The sequence below is a fragment of the Dipodomys ordii genome, unplaced genomic scaffold, assembly GCF_000151885.1.
Source record: "Dipodomys ordii isolate 6190 unplaced genomic scaffold, Dord_2.0 Scaffold15, whole genome shotgun sequence".
Taxonomy (NCBI): Eukaryota; Metazoa; Chordata; class Mammalia; order Rodentia; family Heteromyidae; genus Dipodomys; species Dipodomys ordii.
In genome coordinates, this window is record NW_012267231.1 from 14,144,836 (window position 1) to 14,162,404 (window position 17,569).

General features: G+C 47.9%; 1 protein-coding gene across 1 annotated transcript in view; it reads left to right on the forward strand.

Annotated features, from left to right (window-relative positions):
• The first annotated feature begins 153 nt into the window (after positions 1 to 153).
• The window catches only part of Thsd4 (thrombospondin, type I, domain containing 4), a 167,472-nt gene continuing 150,056 nt past the window's right edge, over positions 154 to 17,569 (forward strand). Inside the window, exons 1-4 of the mRNA XM_013011913.1 lie at positions 154 to 206; positions 563 to 724; positions 4,117 to 4,564; positions 7,889 to 7,991. Of these exons, the coding sequence (XP_012867367.1) occupies positions 154 to 206; positions 563 to 724; positions 4,117 to 4,564; positions 7,889 to 7,991 (766 nt within the window). The remainder of the gene's footprint in view (positions 207 to 562; positions 725 to 4,116; positions 4,565 to 7,888; positions 7,992 to 17,569) is intronic.

Below are 17,569 nucleotides of genomic sequence, written 5' to 3' on the forward strand. Positions count from 1 at the left end.
CCCCCCCCCCTTTCTCTCTCTGGCAGAAAGTAAATGCTTAGGGCCTTAGACAACTCCAACTCGTGGGTTTTAGGGTTCTGCGAACCAAATGTAAACCCCAGAAACATCTCCGTGGCAGCAAACATAGTTGTAGGGCTCTATATAATGCCAAACATGGCAGTGTCTCCCACAAAAGCACTGATGAATCAGAAGGTATTTACATTCTGGTGTGGTGGTGCATGCCTGTAATCCCAGCATTCTGAAGGGAGATAAGGATGGTGAATGTGAGACTGGCCTGGGCTACTTATGGACACTCTGACCAAAACCCATCCCCAACCAAACCAAACCAAACAGACTTCTCAGTATAAGAGAGCGAGCCTGGAAATCGGTAGCCCAGCCCAGGCCGGTGGAGTTCCTCTGTTAGAATTGTTTTGTGGAGTCCAGTTGGGTTACTGCCTCCTCCCCCACATTTCCTGGGGAGAACATGGTCCAGGATTCCTGGGTGGTCAGGAGCTGGCGACCTCGGTTTCTCAGCCTCCTCAGGAGGCTGCTCTGTCTTTCCCCATTTGCCTCTCTCCTTCAGGGAAGCTCCCAGCTCCCCTAAGCCTCAAATCCAGTGTGAGGCCTGGGTAGCAAAAGCAGAGCAACAGGCTGGCAGTGAACACCCAGCGCTGTCCACAAAACGAATCTATGGAATCCAGCCTGGATGCCCAGCAACCAGTGATCACTTCACCAAGAAAACTTGGTATAGATACATGCACCAGACTATTATTCAGCCATCAAGAAGAAGAAATCCAGGCACCCACCTGTGGCTCACGTGTGTAATCCTAGCTAGTCAGGAGGCTTCCAGCCTAGGCAGTCATGGCTCTAAGGATAACATGGGAGGGGTGGCATCCAAAGGGGGCGTGGCTGGCTCCCAGTCCCTGCCTACTTCGTTTCCTGCCCTGCTTGGCTGTGGAGGTAGGGGGCTTGGGATGAGACCCTAGTGGACCTCAGGTCTGTGCTGCTGGCCCAGGCCTGGTTACTTCTTTCTGACAAGGTAGCTTCTGTTTCCCATTATTGTTCCTGCACGGATCCTCTTATGCTCTTCTAATCTACCGGCTTCAGATGATAAAAGCTTAGTATCAGCCCTGGAGGCCCATGCCCCCCCCCTTCCCCCAGTCATTAGGCTAGATCTAATGTTTTCATCCAGTGTATTTATTATTCAGTGTATTCATAAATACAGTGTATTTAATCAGCCCCTGGCGAAGCGTCAGCCTGGCCCCTGGGCTGGCAGGCTGTTTTCAGGTTTGAGGTTTGAAGACTTGGAGTTTTGATGTTTGAGAAATAGGTTGCTCTGCCAGGCCAAAGTGAACTTCATCGGAACCAGATCTCCAAAAAACACGATTTGGCCTGGGTTAAAGTATGTTTGAAGTATCTGTGAGCTGGCAGACACAAAGCTTACAACCCCGCAAAGGGTGGGCCTCCATCTCTTACTACCTTCAGCCAAAGTCTCTACCAAGTTCCTTCTTTGAGACTAGAATTTGGGGAGGCTTTTACATCTTAACCACCAGTGCAGAGATGGCTGATTTTGTGTGATGTCATCCATTTCACCGGGCTTGCCACAAGAAAAAAAGAAGCCTAAGCCAGGTGCCAATGGCTCACGTCTATAATCCTAGCTACTCAGGAGGCTGAGAGCTGAGGATCGCAGTTCAAAGCTAGGACAGGCAGAGAAAAGTCCGTGAGACTCATCTCCAATAAACTACTCAGGAAACTGGAAGTGGTGCTGTGGCTCAAGTGGTAGAGGGCTAGCTTTGAGCTGAAGAGTGGAGGAACAGCGCCCAGGCCCAGAGTTCAAGCCCCACAACTAACAACAACAACAACAAAAAAGGCATTAAAAAAAAAACTATTACGTCCAAGATATTTATATATGTATGTGCTCAAGCACAAAGTCTTTATTCTTTTTTTAGAACAAAGTCCTTCATTAGTCTGTTAAAGCCCCTGCCATTAACTAAGTTCTAAGTGTTGCTAAGATTAACTGAGAAGCACCCCAAAGCAAGAATAAACACTGCGGCCTCGTTTAATTCATAACCATATCAGCTGAGCATGGAAGTGTATTTGGTGATAATGGTGCTAATCATTAGTTGTGCTCTGGTAAATTTATATTCAGGGTTATGTGGCACAATGAAGACGTTTCTTCATGGGGGCAGAGAGCCATGCTCTACCTTGACTAGTATTTGAATGCACTTATTTTAATGGGCCGTCCTGTAGAAAGCCATGGGCATGCTTCCAGTTGTACAAAGATATAGAATTAATTATTAGGAAAGCGTATAATTTTAGAGTTGGAGAAACTCTGGCAATCATTTGGTGCAGTTTGGTCATTTTACAAAGTCAGAGTCAGATGACTTATGTCTTTGTGTGTGTGTGTGTGTGTGTGTGTGTGTGTGCAAGCGTGCGAGCGCACCCATGCTTGGTTGTGTGCAAAAACTGGGGCTTGAACTCAAGGCCTTACACTCTCACTTGGCTTTTCTTGCTCGAGGCTGGTGCTCCAACACTTGAGCTTCCAAGTCTGGCTTCTTGCTGATTACTTGGAGATAAGAATCTCATGGACTTTTCTGCCCTGGCTGCCATCCAACCATCATCCTTAGATCTCAGCCTCCTGAGTAGCTGGGATTACAGGTGTGAGCCACCCACACTCAGCTGTGTTCTTCTATAGGGTGGGTCACTGTCAATCCAGTGACCTTGGTTTTCAGATCCCCTCCCCCCAGACACCTGAGCCCCACTTTGCCTTAAAATTCCCAAAGAACCAAGTGTTGTGTTGTGTCTATGGCTGTCACCTTGCCGCATTTACCACATAGTTGTTTATAATGGTGTTCTCTTACCCCACCTTGATTTTTAATCAGCTCTGATTTAGTTGTCAAGACTGGGGTCACAAGAAACAAAGCTGATTCATTTTTACACATCTTCCCTGTTCTTAGCTCTGAATTTTTGCAAATAGTAGTTGCACAATGAATTGGCACGCCTTGGCGTTCCGGGCCTTTATTTTACTTTATTTATTTACCTTTTCTGTCTTGCTATGCTGGGGATTGAACCCACGGTCTCACAGGTACGAAGCACGGGCTGTGCTAACTGAGCCCCTCCCCAGTCCTGGAGCTGGGTTTTGCCTGTGCATTGCATTGCAGTCCTTGCATGGGTGCTGTGGGATTTCAGACAGACTGGCAATAGGCAGTACCTCTCATCAGAGCTGTTTGCCTCTGGATATCCAGTTGTTGGACATTTCTGAGCTGTTGGTGTGATTTCCCTAAGTGTTCAGAAGGTGACAGGTCTGGGCAGCATCTAAATGCTCTCTACAAACTGGGCATAGAGTAGGTTACCTCAGAAATAACTAGGTAGGGGCTGGGAAGGTGGCTCAGTGGTAGAGTGCTTGCCTCACATGCTTGAGGCCCCGGGTTCGATTCCTCAGCACCCCATAAGCAGAAAAAAAGCCAGAAGTGGTGCTGTGGCTTAACTGGTAGAGCGCCAGCCTTGAGCTGAAGAGTTGAGGGACAGTGTCCAGGCCCAGAGTTCAGGCCCCACGACTGTCAAACAAAACAAAACAACTGAGTAGCCAGGCATTGGTGGCTCATGCCTATGATCCTAGCTACTCAGGAGGCTGAGATCTGAAGATCGAGGTTCAAAACCAGCCAGGGCAGGAAAGTCCATGAGATTCTCGTCTCCAATAAACCACCAGAAATCTGCAAGTCGTACTGTGGTTCAAAGTGGTCAAGGGATAGCCTGGAGTTGAAAGAGCTCAGGGACAGTGCCTGCTCTCTGAGTTCAAGCCCCACGACTAACAAAAAACAAAGACACGAAAGTCGAGTAGCCAATTGCCCAACCCCTTCTGATCTTCTTGAAGTCAGTTCAGGTCCCGCCCAGGACCACATCTGTCCCACTGCTCCGCTTGGTACCTGTCTTGGGGGAAAAACTCTCCAGGCCTGTGAGAAATAGAATAATAGCCTCAGGAAAAACACGTCACGGGGTTGGAAGAATAGTTCACCAAGAACTTTTTGGGGCTCCCTGTGAGCTACACCCCAACTCCCTCCTCGCCACCCCTCCCCTGAGTTCCTGAGTGAACCTGCATCCTGTACGGCCCTACTGACTGTGGTTTTGCTTCTCCAGGAGCAGGGCGCGAGGCCCCATCAGGCCTGGGACGTACGGGTATGGCAAGGCACCTTACATCTTACCACTGCAGACAGACCAGGGCCACGGGCCACAGAGGCTCCGGAGGCAGAGGCCCGAGGCCCTGCCCTCGGGAGCCCAGGAGGCACCCGCGCCCAGGCCTGGCCACAGCCCCGCAGCCCACTGGCTTCCCCAGCACCAGCCACTGGATCACAGTCATGGTGGTCCTCAGTCTGCACTGCAGGCCTCCAAAGCCTCCATCTTCCAGCCACCTTCCACGCATGACCAGAGCTTCTTGGCAGCTTCCAGTCTCTTCCGAGTCCCGGGTTCTAGCGGCCACCACGGCATGGGGACTCACGAAGTGTCTCCGAGTTTCCCCCAGTCCCTGCCGCCTACTGCCATCTCCTGCATCGGGGCCCATCGTCAGTACAAGCTGTGCAACACCAACGTGAGTACGAAGCTCCCTGGGGCCGCCTGTGCACACAGCTCTCTTCCTTAGCTTTTGCTCATCTGGCATTGTTCAGGACAAATACAGTGAGATGAACAGCTTCTGCAGCTCCCTTCCCTCTCTTCTCTCCCTCTACATCTTCACAGACATTCTACTATCACTGAAATTGCTTCTGAAACTTTTGCGTATGTTACCGGCTCACTTGTTGATAAGCACTGAATGGGCGTATCGGTTAGCTATGGCTGGGTAACAAACAACCTCCAAGTTCTGCATGGCTTCTATCAAGAATATTTTTAGCTAGGTCCTGGTGGCTCAGCTACTCAGGAGGCTGAGGTCTGAGGATTGCAGCTTGAAGCCAGCCCCAACAAGAAAGTCTGTGAGACCCTTATCTCCAATGAACCAGCAAAGAGTTGGAAGTGGAGGATGTGGCTCAAGCCATAGAACACCAGCCTCGAGGGGAAAATCTAAGCAGGAGTGTGAGATCCTGACTTCAAGCCCCAGTACTGGCTATATATATATCTGTGTTCATGGGTCTGTGGGTCCAGTGCAGTTTGACCAAGCAGTAGTGCCAAAGAAAACACCTAATAGTGAAATCTGAATGATGTCCTCATCATCACCTAGCACAGGAGGTACTAGGTGACATTTGGTTGGAGCCCTCTTGCTGGATGCACTCACCAACTTGTATGGAAATACATCAATAATTAAAACATCTGTACAGCTATAATCGTGCAGGTAGGATTTTATTTCCGTCAGTATCGGTTAATCCAGTCTTCATGTATTTCAATAGCATGGAACTTGTATTAAAAACCTACAAGAAGCCCAGTATTGCCCTTGGCCACTTTTCTTACCCTGCATAGCCTTGTAAGATCATGGCTCTCTCTATTTCGTAGTTACAGAGAGAGAAGTTCGGTAACTCACCAAAGATTCCACAGCTAGTGACCGTGTACAAAGGAGAAGGAGCGAGAGAAGGTTCCCGGGTTACATTTCTGAGTCGCTACACTTTTCATTAATAATAATTTAATCTGCTTTAATATTCCATTCCCGGGTAATAGGACAGCTGTTACAGATTAGCTTCAATTTCCTCATTAAAAATATATTTCCTGTTATGGAGTCCATAGGAATGACTTAATTTGTGATCTTAATAATTCCTCTAGATGGCCGGATTGCTTTAAGCTTGTTCTTCCACAGGCCAACTTGAGGGATTATTCATTTGTACAAAGCAGTCTTTATTTCTATGAACCGTGACTAATCAGTCAACCCAAAGTCTTGAGTGAGTACTCCTCCTGTAACATGCGAGGTCCCCTGGAAGACATTGTTCACGGAGTTGTTCTCAGGATCTGGTGGAAGGATCTTCAGGAAAGTGCTTGGCACACGGGGAAAGTCAGCCGTTCGCTGTGTGAGTGATCGGGCATGGTCCTCGTTCTCATGTTCATTGTTATAAGGGAATGGATTCTTACGTGATATGGAACACATTCTCCCGTTGACCGCCACATCCCTTAGTTTTCAGAAGCAAAGAGACCATGAAAAAAGAGGAAGGGGAAGAGGGCTTTTGGCATTCATGTGGCGTTGGTGTTTGTTTAATTTTTTTTAAATTAACTTTTAGGCAGACCTTTCTGCTTGCTCTTTGCTTCCAGTGAGAGAGTCTTAGATGAGGTACTTTTTAAAAATTAAATTAGAAAAATTGTCACTGTAAAGGTGATATACAGAGGGGCAATAGTCGGGTAATGAGTACATTTCTTTGTGGATAATGTCACCCCTTTCCCTTGCTTTCTCTGGTTTTTTTCTCCCATTCCCCACCCATGATGTAGAGTTCATTTTCCATTTGTTCACCCTTTGTCCCTCCATTTCTGTGCCTCCCATCCCAAAGACAGATAAACGAACAAACAAGACAAAAAGAAGAGAAAACTTAAAACCACTACAAAGAAAAAATTTAAAAACCTCTTGTTTCCATTTCCTGGAGATCCTTTAGATAAATGTCATTTTATAAGATCAGTGGAGGAAATGCCTTTTCATGTTTGACAGGCCTACTTCCCTTCCTTTAATGAGACCCCCGGCCCCCCAATCCGAACTGGTTGAGGTGGTGGATTACAAAGACAGAGTGTTCTTTTTTTTTTTTTTTGGTCGGCCGTGGGGCTTGAACTCTGGGCCTGGGCACTGTCCCTCGGCTCTTCAGCTCAAGGCGAGCGCTCTACCACTTGAGCTACAGCGCCACTTCCGGTTTTCTGGTGGTTTATTGGAAATAGGAGTCTCACGGTCTCTCCTGCCCGGTCTGGCTTTGAACCGGGATCCTCAGATCTCAGCCTCCTGAGTAGCTAGGATTACAGGCATGAGCCACCAGCGCCTGGCAAAAAGACAGAGTGTTCTATAGCCACGTGGTGATCTCCAGACCCTGATCTTTATTTTTTCACACTTCTTTCTTTCAAAGTCTCACTCTGCCCCATTTATCATGTATCAATTAGAAGCTGGAAAGGAGGAGCTACGTGATTTCTTTGAATGGTCTCCTGGGTGATCTCGATAAAACACAGATTTCCAGATCCCATCCCAGGTTCATGGGACAGAATCTTTGCAGGGAGAGAGCCAGAGTTTGCATTTCCAGTAAAGTCTTTGCAGGCTGGGAGCCAGAGCCTCTGCTTGCAAAGATGGCTAGAATGTAGAGTGGAGTTTAGAAAAGATGGGAAGGGAAGACAGTGACAGAGGATTGCTTGGATTAACTCACTGGTGTAGAGACTCCTCCCTCCAAATGTAATATTTACTTTGCCGGTGGCTAGGAGGATGAAATGTATGGTGGATGTGTGTTTACCATGGACGATGGATGTGATTCTATGCTGGGGGAAGGAAGGGCCTGCACAGAGGCGATCATGGGAACCAACACCTGCTCCCAGGCTTGGACCGGCGGATTTCAGATTACAGTCTGAAGGCCAGACACTGGCCTGTAGCTAATTGAGAGACTGAGATCCGAGGATCATGGTTCCAAGTCAGCCCTACCAGAAAAGTCCACGAGACTCTCATCTCCAATGAACCAGCAAAAATCTGGAAGTGGAGCTGTGGCTTACATGCTAGCGTGTCAACCTTGAGCCATAAAGCTAAAGGACAGTGCCCAGGCCCCAATACTGGCATCAAAAAGAATTGTAATGTACAAAAGTTAACCTGGGAACTTGATACTAATTCAGTGATAATAATAATTTAAGTTAATAATCCAATGGTGAGTGTTCAAAAGCTGTGGTTTAGGCAGAGAAAGGCTGGATCAGATATGGGGGAGCGGGGTGAGGTATCATCAGAGTTGTGGGGGCGGGGCACTAACTGTGTCTTTTGCCTCTACCTTAGGAATGTCCCGCGAACAGCCGGAGCATCCGGGAGGTGCAGTGCGCATCCTACAACAACAAGCCATTCATGGGCAGGTTTTACGAGTGGGAGCCATTTGCAGAAGGTAAGAGGGACCCAGCTTTGTCTGGGGAAATACTTTCTGTCGATCCCAACTCCTCTGTAGCGTTCTGGTTGGTTGTAGCATTCTGGTTGGTTCTTGCTGGGAATCCATAGAAGGGCAAGTCTGACTCTTGGGCAAAGCGGATCTCAAGAGGTCACCGATGGTCGGTCACATTGCTCCGATCACAGTTGACCAGTCCCCAACAATGAGGCATCAGAGATCGGTGGGGGCTGTGGCATAGAAGGAGGTTGGCTGGGTTGGAACAGGAGGTTCGAGGGGAGGTTGTGAACAGGGGTGGAGTATGCTGGCCTCCATCATAAGCAGAGGTGGCCATGTGCACTTTGGGGGTCAGGAGCTACAGCCTTCGGCCACATGGTAGCGCTCACTGGTGGATGTTTGGGGGGAATGACCCTGTCATTTTGTCTGACCTGCATTCTTGTGTGTGGTTGAGCATTGTGGACAAGATTTATTTGTGATTAGCTCAGGGGAGCACTCCCCTGGGAGCACTCGCCAGGTACCCAGGGCTTCAGGATTGGTCAGCTGTTCCTGGCTACCCAACCGCCACCGTCAGAGATCTCCACAGCTTCCTCCACAGTTCGAGTTATAAATGATCCTGAACCTTTGCTCTGCTCCCTCATTTGTGCTTGACTTTAACCATGAGACCCGGGAGGGTTTCACTGATTTGACATTTGACCTCATTTAGTCTCTCAGAAAATTTTAAGCATTGGGTATAAGTCGAGAGAATGGTTCAATTGTAAGTTTATGGCTGAGTGGCAGCGGCCACTCAGGAGCCTGCAATCTGAGAATCACAAATCGTGGATTTAAAGCCAACCCCAGCAGGAAAGCTCAGGAGACTCTTATCTCCAATAACTACCAGAAAAAACAACAACTGGAAATGGAGCTGTGGTTCAAGTGATCCAGTGCTAGTCTTGAGCAAAAAGAGCTCAGGGACAGAGCCCAAGCTCTAAGTTCAAGCCCCAGGATGGCATACACATACATAAAACTCTCTGTGTGTGTGTGTGTGTGTGTGTGTGTGTGTGTGTGTGTGTGTGTGCACGCGCGTGTGTTTAATCGTTAACTCCTGGCTGTTCTTGGTTGTTTTTTTTTTTAATAAATCCCCCAGCATCTGAATTTATTTTTTATAATGCTATTTGAATTTATATTATACAATGCTGTTTACTGCTGGGTATGTCAAATATCTTGGTTGTAAGTGACAGAAACTTAAACTGTACATGTTTTAAAAAGGGATTTTGTTGGCCAGATACCAAGCAACCCAGAAGGTGGCCAGGATTATGATCTGGCTACAATCCATGGAAATACCAGCATTGGTTCTTTCTCTTTTTCTCTCCTCCTTCCTTCCTTCCCTCCTTTCTTCCTTTCTTTCTTTCTTTTTTCTTTCTTTCTCTCTTCCTTTCATTTCTTTCATTCATTCTTTCTCTCTCTCTCTCCCTCCCTTCCTTCCTTCTTTCCTTTCCTTTCTTTTCTTTTCTTTCTTACCTTTCCTGGGGCTTGAACTCAGGGCCTGGACACTGTTTTTTGCTCCAAGCTAGCATTCTACCACTTGAGCCACAGCTCTACTTCTGGCTTTACAGCTCTGCTGCTGGTTAATTGGAGATAAGAGTCTCACAGACTTTCCTTCTCAGTCTAGCTTCAAACCATGATCCCCAGATCCCAGTCTCCTGTGTAGCTAGGATTACAGGTGTGAGCCACTGGTGTCTGGCAGGACCTGTCTTTCTGTCTGGCTCTGCCTACTTCTTTCTCAGGCGGGAAGTGGGTGTACACAGCTTGGAGCTTGCAGTTGTAGTGAGGAAGACTTTCCTCTAATATGCTTTGGGCTGACTCAGGTTCTCTAAAAAGAGAACATTAAATTCTCAACTTCCACTACCTGCAAATATGACTTTCTTGTGGAAATAAGTCTTTGCAAACCTAATGAAGATGTGAGAGGAAAAAAAAAAAAGGTCAAGACCAGATAAGATATCCCAGCTCCTCTCTTGGTAGTAGAGATCAGGAAGGAAGATCACAGTTCAAGGCCAGCCTGGGTAAAAAACTAGCGACTCCATCTCAACCAGTGAGCTGCGCCTGGTGGTATACATCCATAATCCCAGCTACAAAGGAGACATAGGTAAGGGGATAGTGGTTGGAGACCAGCTAGGCAAATGTGAGACCTTATCTGAAAACATAGAAAAGTCTGGAGATGAGGTTCAACTAGTAGACGACTTGCCTAGCGAACACAAGGCACTGAGTTCAAATTCAGATAGTGCTAAAATAAAGTAAGAAGAGATTGGGGGAGGAGGGTGGGCCCTAGCCTCCTGTGATTGCTGTTCTAAGAAAATGGGAGGAGAGGAAGGAGGCTCAGAGTGTGCTGTGTGAAGTCACAGACTAGGGATGGGCAGCCGTGGGGGGCGGGGGGGAGGGGGGGAATTGCAGATGGGAGGCAGCACCCAGAATCGCCAGCAAAAACTTTGAGGGTGTACCACCCTGCCAGCACCTGCTTTCTGGCTTCTGGCCCCTAGAATTGTGAGAGAATAAATTCCTGTTGCTGACAAGATCGAGGGTTTTATTTTTTTACTATGGTCCAGTCCTAGGAAGCGGCTTCGACCTCTGGAAAACAACACCGAGGCCTTGTGTGGATCAAATTCAAATCCCTGGGTTAACGTTTGGTGGGCCTATAATCCAATCAATCCGATGTGATCGATCGGCCCCAGCATAGGCCTGCCCCTCCCCACACGGAGATGGAGATGGGGGGGGGCGCGGGCGTGGGTAGGTGGAGGGCAGACTGAAAACCAGATTCTTCTTGCAGAAGTGTTTTCAGTGAGCTCCATTCTTACAAAAGGTATTTTTACAAAAGGTGTTTTTACAGAGCTGTGGTAGGTAGATGAATCAACTGCTTCCTGTAATGTGTTGCTACAATATTCAACAGGCTTCAAATATTTGCAAAGAGTGATCTTTCTGACATGCCTGGAAGAAGAGGAAGAAAAAGAGCCTGGGGTTGCCTGAGTGGGATTTGTTTAAACAGTTGTCTTTTGCAGCTAAGTCTGTTTTCTTGACTTCTTACTTCTTCTTAAGTGCATCCCCAGGCTGGGCCCGGGGAAGCAGAGGCCACCATTAAGTACTGTCCCTTTGTCCATCTATTCATCTGTCTGTCTGGGGGATGGGGAGGGAGGGTGTTTGTGCTTTGCAGCTGGAGTTTGCATGGGGCTCCTGGCTTTGTTTGGACGTCTGCTGCTATTTGCTTGTGTCTGCTGAGGAAAACAGCTGCATTCGTTCAGGCCGGTGCCACACACTCCGATAAACACGTGAATGTCAGCAGATGGCTCTCCTTAGGTCTCGTTCCATTTCCTGTCCTCAGAGAAGGCCTCCAGAGATGCTCCTGCGGTCATCACAAGGCTGGAGGGGCTTGGGATGTCCTGCCTTCTCCCTGCCGGCCCCCTACCCACTCAGGAAAAGGGCTCGGGTTGTCATTTTCCAGTCCCGTCTCACCCAAAACTGGCTTGGACAGGGATCACGTGGTCAAGAATGGGTCGGTTTCATGGAAAGATTCTGCATTTAGAGTCCAACGCTGGGGAGAATTGCACAGTAGCCCCTATGAGTCCTGGGGATCTGTTATATGCACCGTCTCCTCCTCATCCACCACTCTGAAGTTTAATTTAGAAATTAACAAAATATATATTAACAAAAAAGGTACAAAATAATACAAGAGAATTGTGACAACGTACTGTGGTACTCTGCCGTGGAAGCTGTAACTGCTCTCTGTCTCTGTCTCTGTCTCTCTCTTTGTTTCTCTGTCTCTCTCAAATATCTTGTCTTGTACACCTCAGAAACCTTGGCCTGTGGTTTGTTTTGGTTTGGTTTTTCCATTCCATAATTGGAGGACTTATGCCCTTTTGCTTAAAGGGCCGAGTCTGCTTTGGGGGTGGGCATGTCTGTGAGGATAAAGCAACTTCCAGAGAGCACCGCTTTGAGAAGCCCCTCAGTGATGAGTGATCATGTCCTTGGGCCATTGTGGAGCTCTGAGGCAGCAGAAGGAAGGAAGCTGGGGCCGAGAGGGGCCGAGTCTGGGAGAGTCCCTGGCGTGGTGGACCTGTCATGATAGTCCTGAGCTTCCGCAGCACTAACACTCAGCTTTGTCAATAGAGATAGATGTCTTAGAGAATGTACTAACCTTTATTTTAGCTAACCGCCATGTGTCCTAGATGGGGGTTCCCACTGTAATATTTCCATAATACGCCACAGTGCACTTAGAGTGGATTCACCCCTAGCCACCACCATATTCCCTATTCCTCCCTCCTTCCCCTCCCAGTTTGATGAGTTTCAAGGTACTGCATTGATTGACAGACAGGCGTTAGCAACAGATTGCTTACAGATAGCTGATAAAAACTGGTAATCTGTTCCTTCAAGCCTCTTCACCTCTCAGTGTCCCTTCTTTGTCCTACCCCTACTATCTCCTCCCAGATACTCCCTGCTTTCTGTTCACGCCCCATTTCTGTAACTATTACCTCCTCCCTCATAAGTTTAGGTCTATGTACCCCCACAAATGAGCAAAGACAGCTTGTTTCGATCTCACTCAACATGATGATCTCCACATCTATCCATTTTCCTGCAGATGACCTAATTTTATTTTTTCTTTATGGCTGAGTAATATTTCATATATAGGGATTCCATATATAACATATATTCCAAAAATAGACTCCAGAATTCCATTATCAAATTATTCCATACACATTCCATAATGTTCTGTATATGGAATTATTCTATATATGAATCTTATATTCTCTATATGGAATACTATGCATAATAGTTACGTATAAATATATGAATACTCTGTGTGTGTGTGTGTGTGTGTGTGTGTGTGTGTGTGTGTGTGTGTGTATGACTGACTTAGAACCTTAGGGCTTTGCAGAACCTAGGAACCGTCAGGTAGGACATAGACTAGGCAGGCTTGATTACCGCATGGCTATTGTTATTATTTTTTATTGTAAGTCACAGACACCAATTTTAGTTCTTTAAATACAAAAGGATCTTCCTGGAAGGCTATCCAGGCGCTCAGAAAGCCAGCTTGGTGAAGAACCAAAACTGTGGATGCTGGGGACACTCAAGTGGCCAGAAATAAGCATCACGCATGTGCGCTGCTGCAAAGGAAAGTCCCAACAGGTTTCTTAAAGCCCTGGATTGCAGACTCTGAGCTGGCTCGTCTTTGGTTCCCGCCTGCCCCAGCCAGGGTCACTGTGACCTCCAAGTGGTAACTGGCTCCACATAGCTGAAGAAATTCCTAAAGGAGAAATCCTGCAACAAAGAGAAGAAAGGAGAGTACCTACTAGATGGCCCCTCATGGCCAGTGTCTGGGGCAGAGCCATGACAAGTCAGGCCCACCTGGCTGCTCATCAGCCATTTCCCCTTTGGGCACAGGGGCTGCAGAGCACCCACAGAGGTGACCAGAAAAGGAATGGGACCTACAAGGGACATGGTAGATAGATCTCCTGTTGCGGGCCAGGAGATCTATCCATGGATTTGCAAGCTGTGTATTTGGGGTTGAACTCTGTGCCTCTGGGTCACATGACAGGGTGCCCTCAGCGAGAGGTGACCAGTTGGCAATGCCTCTTCTCCTCTACTCTCCTCTTCCTCCTTCTCCTCCTCCTTCTCCAACACAGCAAGGCTGCAGTGAGCAATGCCTCTGCTTGCACCAACAGTTTTCCTTCTGTATTTGAAAAGAAGGTGGGTGCAGGGTGGGACAGGCAGTCAAGACACACCTAAGTCTTTTCACTAAGAAACTCAGGATATGGGAAAGGAAAGATGGAGGGAGAAAATGGCCCCCAGCTCTAGGCTGTGCTTGAAAGGTGTAAACAATTCTTGTAAAAGCAGTTCCTTTCCTGGCATTTGAAGCCGTGTCATTCTAGATAATTAGTAAAGACAAGCCTCGGGGTGTATTTCAACATCTAATAAGCAGATTAGTCTAGTGAGTATAATCTGAAGGATTTGAAACCAAGCATAGCACTTAATTCCCTTGCACAGTATTAACTGACAAGGCCCGGTGCTGCTGTTTCTCTTAACTTTCCAAAGAGACCGCCTGGCACAGTCTTGGAGTGGGGCTACTCTAGATGGGTGGTCAGATGTCGTAGTGCTTGACATGCCCATTCCATGGCTGGGGAAACTGAGGCTGCAGGGGTCCGATGGTCTTCCCAGGTTACAGAATGAAGCAGCAGAATCTGATCTCAGCTGCCTGGCGGACATGAATCTTTAACGTCAGGGGCCACGGCTGACTCATTTCCTTTAAAAACAAACAAGTGGGTTTCTACCTGAAGAGTGCCAAGATATTTTGGGGATATCCCAGGACCCTGTCTTAATCTCTTGGAGCAGTTTTCCAGCCCTCTGAATGGAGGCCACCAGGTCAGAAGTTGGTAGGGACTTGTTGAAGGAGCAGTTGGGACTTGCTGTTGGGTTTCGCACAGGTGTTCAGAAACCTGTATCTGGCCAACACTCAGAAGTTTTTGGATATTGTTGTTTTCGGTTGCTAGTACTGGGGCACTGTCCCTGAACTTTTTCCCACTTGAGCCACAGCTCCATTTCTGGCATTTTGCTAGTTAATTGGAGCTGAGTCTCAGGGACTTTTCTATCCAGGCTGATTTTGAACCTTGATCCTCAGATCTCAGCCTCCTGAGTAGCCAGGATTACAGGTGTGAGCCACTGGCTCAAAATGTGCTATGTATATTTAAATCCTACATCTAACCCCTCTTTTGCACAACAATGACCTTCTCCCCCACGGCTGATAAATAGCCACCATACTTGTTGGTCCCCACCTCACCCATCTCAGTGAGATGGAAGGGAAAGGTCTGCAATGCTGGGAAGGAAGAAGACAAGAGCCTGGACTCTGCTCCTCCCTTCACCTGGCCACGTCTGCCTCTCACTGCAGCTTACCTGGTTATTTATGGCCTGCTGAGCTCTGGGAGCCTAGTAGAACTTACTGTCCAGGTTCACGCCTGAGATGCTTGAAGAAAGCCAGCTTTTTATCCCAAACCCTCTTTATATCAGCCTGGGAATATTTCTCTTTTCCTCACTGAATTCCCATGGTTTGGAACGTGCTGTTTGTTTATCACGTTGGCCGCTAGCCTTGGCATCTAGATAGGACACGAGGCGTAACAAGCAGGTTCCATCACCAGTGCCAGCTCTTGCTGGGCGTGACTTTGGTGTCTGTTGGGATCATGGCATGTGTGTGTGGGGGGGGGGTCGATCTGTGATGTCTTTGATGTGTGTTGGGATCATGGCGTGTGATGGGGAGTTGATTGGTGATGTCTTGCATGGGTACATAAAAGAGAATCACACATGTGAGATTCTCTCCCTCTCTCACATGCAAAAAAGTCTCCAATCATGGTTACTAGGGAGCGATTAACCCTCCTAACGGCTTGACATTTTGAGATAAACCTGTGCTCTTTATTGGATGGGGATGAAGTCGTTTAAATGTTCACATTGTTTCAAGCCTTAATCTAAATGCCTGCCTTTCACTTCTGCTTTTTAAAATACAGTAATGGAGTGGGGAAGGGGGTTTGCAGGTCAATCTGATGAACACATGTCACTGTGCATTGTCGGACATGTGTTCACATTTAAGATGCAAATAAAAATCAAACTGCCTGTAGCTGATGAATTCTTCAAGAGAAGACAGAGAAGGCAGGATGATACCCAGACAGTCAGGATCGCCCTTGATTCTTCCGTTCTTTGGGTAACCCCGAAGTGAGGGTCTCTTTCCTAGGGCTGTGAACCTATAGGCGGAAGAGCTAAGTCAAGGTCAGGCTTAAAACCTGGACTGTCTCCTACGCCCACTTTTCCCTCTGCTCTTATACTGCCTTTCCTGTTGGCCTGCGAGATCGTAAGTCCCACTTAAAAATGCCTGGTGTATACCTAATGCTCTGCCTCTTACCCCAGCGGTCGGCAGCCCTTCCCCGTCATCAGTATGCAAGTCACATGGTACACTGTGATACCTCTCAGCTGCAAACCTAGGCTTTGCCAGCAGCTTTCTGAGGTTCATTTAACCCACATGCTTAGTAACTGAGTCTCAGAATCTATGTTTCTCTACAATCACAAATTATGATGTATATTGCCAAGGAATAAGGGCTTTCCATTGAACTTGAGAGACGGTTCTGGGTTTCTTCTGTGTGTGTGTGTGTGTGCGTGTGTGCGCACACACACACGTGCGCATGGGTATGTGCACACATGCCAGTACTGTGAACTCATGGCCTGGGCACTGGCTCTTAGCCATGTTTGCTCAAGGCTGGCACTCTTCCACTTGATCTACATTGCAACTGCTGGCGTTTTGGTAGTTGACTGGAAAGAACAGTTTCACAGACTTTCCTGCCCAGCTGGCTTTGATCTGTGATCCTCAGATCTCAGCCTCCGGAGTCACAGCTAGGATGACAGATGTGAGCCGCCGCTGCTCTCACTGACTTTTTTTTTTCTTCAAACGTTGCCATAAGCCCAGGCTTAAGACAGTAGGAGTTTCCCTAGGAGCAAGTGATTCCACTGGGAGAGACTAAAGTTCAGATGGTGATGGGGGAGATGGCAAAGGCCAGGGAAGGCAGAGAATGGCAAAGGCCAGGCAGACCCACCTTTCCACAAACGTAATGAGCCCAGAAGCCAACCACAGAACTGCAAGGAGGAGCTAGCAGCTCCCCAGTGGAGTTCATAGTTATTAGATTCATCTTTGTGTATATTGCTTTAGAATTTTATCATGTGAGCCATCATTTACTGGGCTGACTTGGGTTTTGTCCAAGCAGACTGACTTGACTGGAAGCCTGGATTCATCCTAGCAAACCACTTTCAAGTAAAGTCACGCTGCAGCAAACTGCGGATGTTCCATGGGACAGTCCATTTAAAACAGGTCAGATTTATGCAGGACGGGCCCCTGGGCGTGGACTGTCGGGTAGACACTGTGTCTGCTTGGCTCTTAGGGCCTGCCTGTCACGAGAAAGGCTCTAGGATGGAGGAGCAGATCCTTATCCTCCAATCATCTGTGCAAGGGTGATCCAAGCCCTGGAGAAGGGAACGCCCGTCAGATGGGCACGGCTTGAATTCCACTTCGGTGAAGGTTATTAGGCAACCGCCCCTTGCTTTGGCTCCATGTAGATAGATATTGGCGGCTGTGCGCTTGCGCAGATGCCTCTCAGCTTGCAGATGCAGCCCAGGCCTCCACCCGGAGGCTGTGGTATTCTCTGCCAGCCTTGGAGGTTTTATAAATAGTATTAGCAGCCAACTCACCCATCCTCGAGGATGGATGGCCCCTTTTGGAACTCCGGGGTGTGTTCTTAGGACCTAGGAGATTGATCACGGCTCTTTACGTCTCTGGCCAACTCCCATGCAAGTCCTCGTGATATTTCTAGGTGGACAGCGTGGGGTGCCTGCACCCACCCAGATGAATACCTAGTATCCTGCCGCACTGCCAGGAGTGCATGCCTGGGAGCGTGCATACTCCGTGTTAGAACACGGGAGACTGCAGCAACCTGTTGGCATCCATTCATGAAGTCACACATGGTCCTGGACAAGAGATCACCTTAGAGGGGCAGAAGAGGTGCAGGGTCCTTATACCTGAGTTTCTT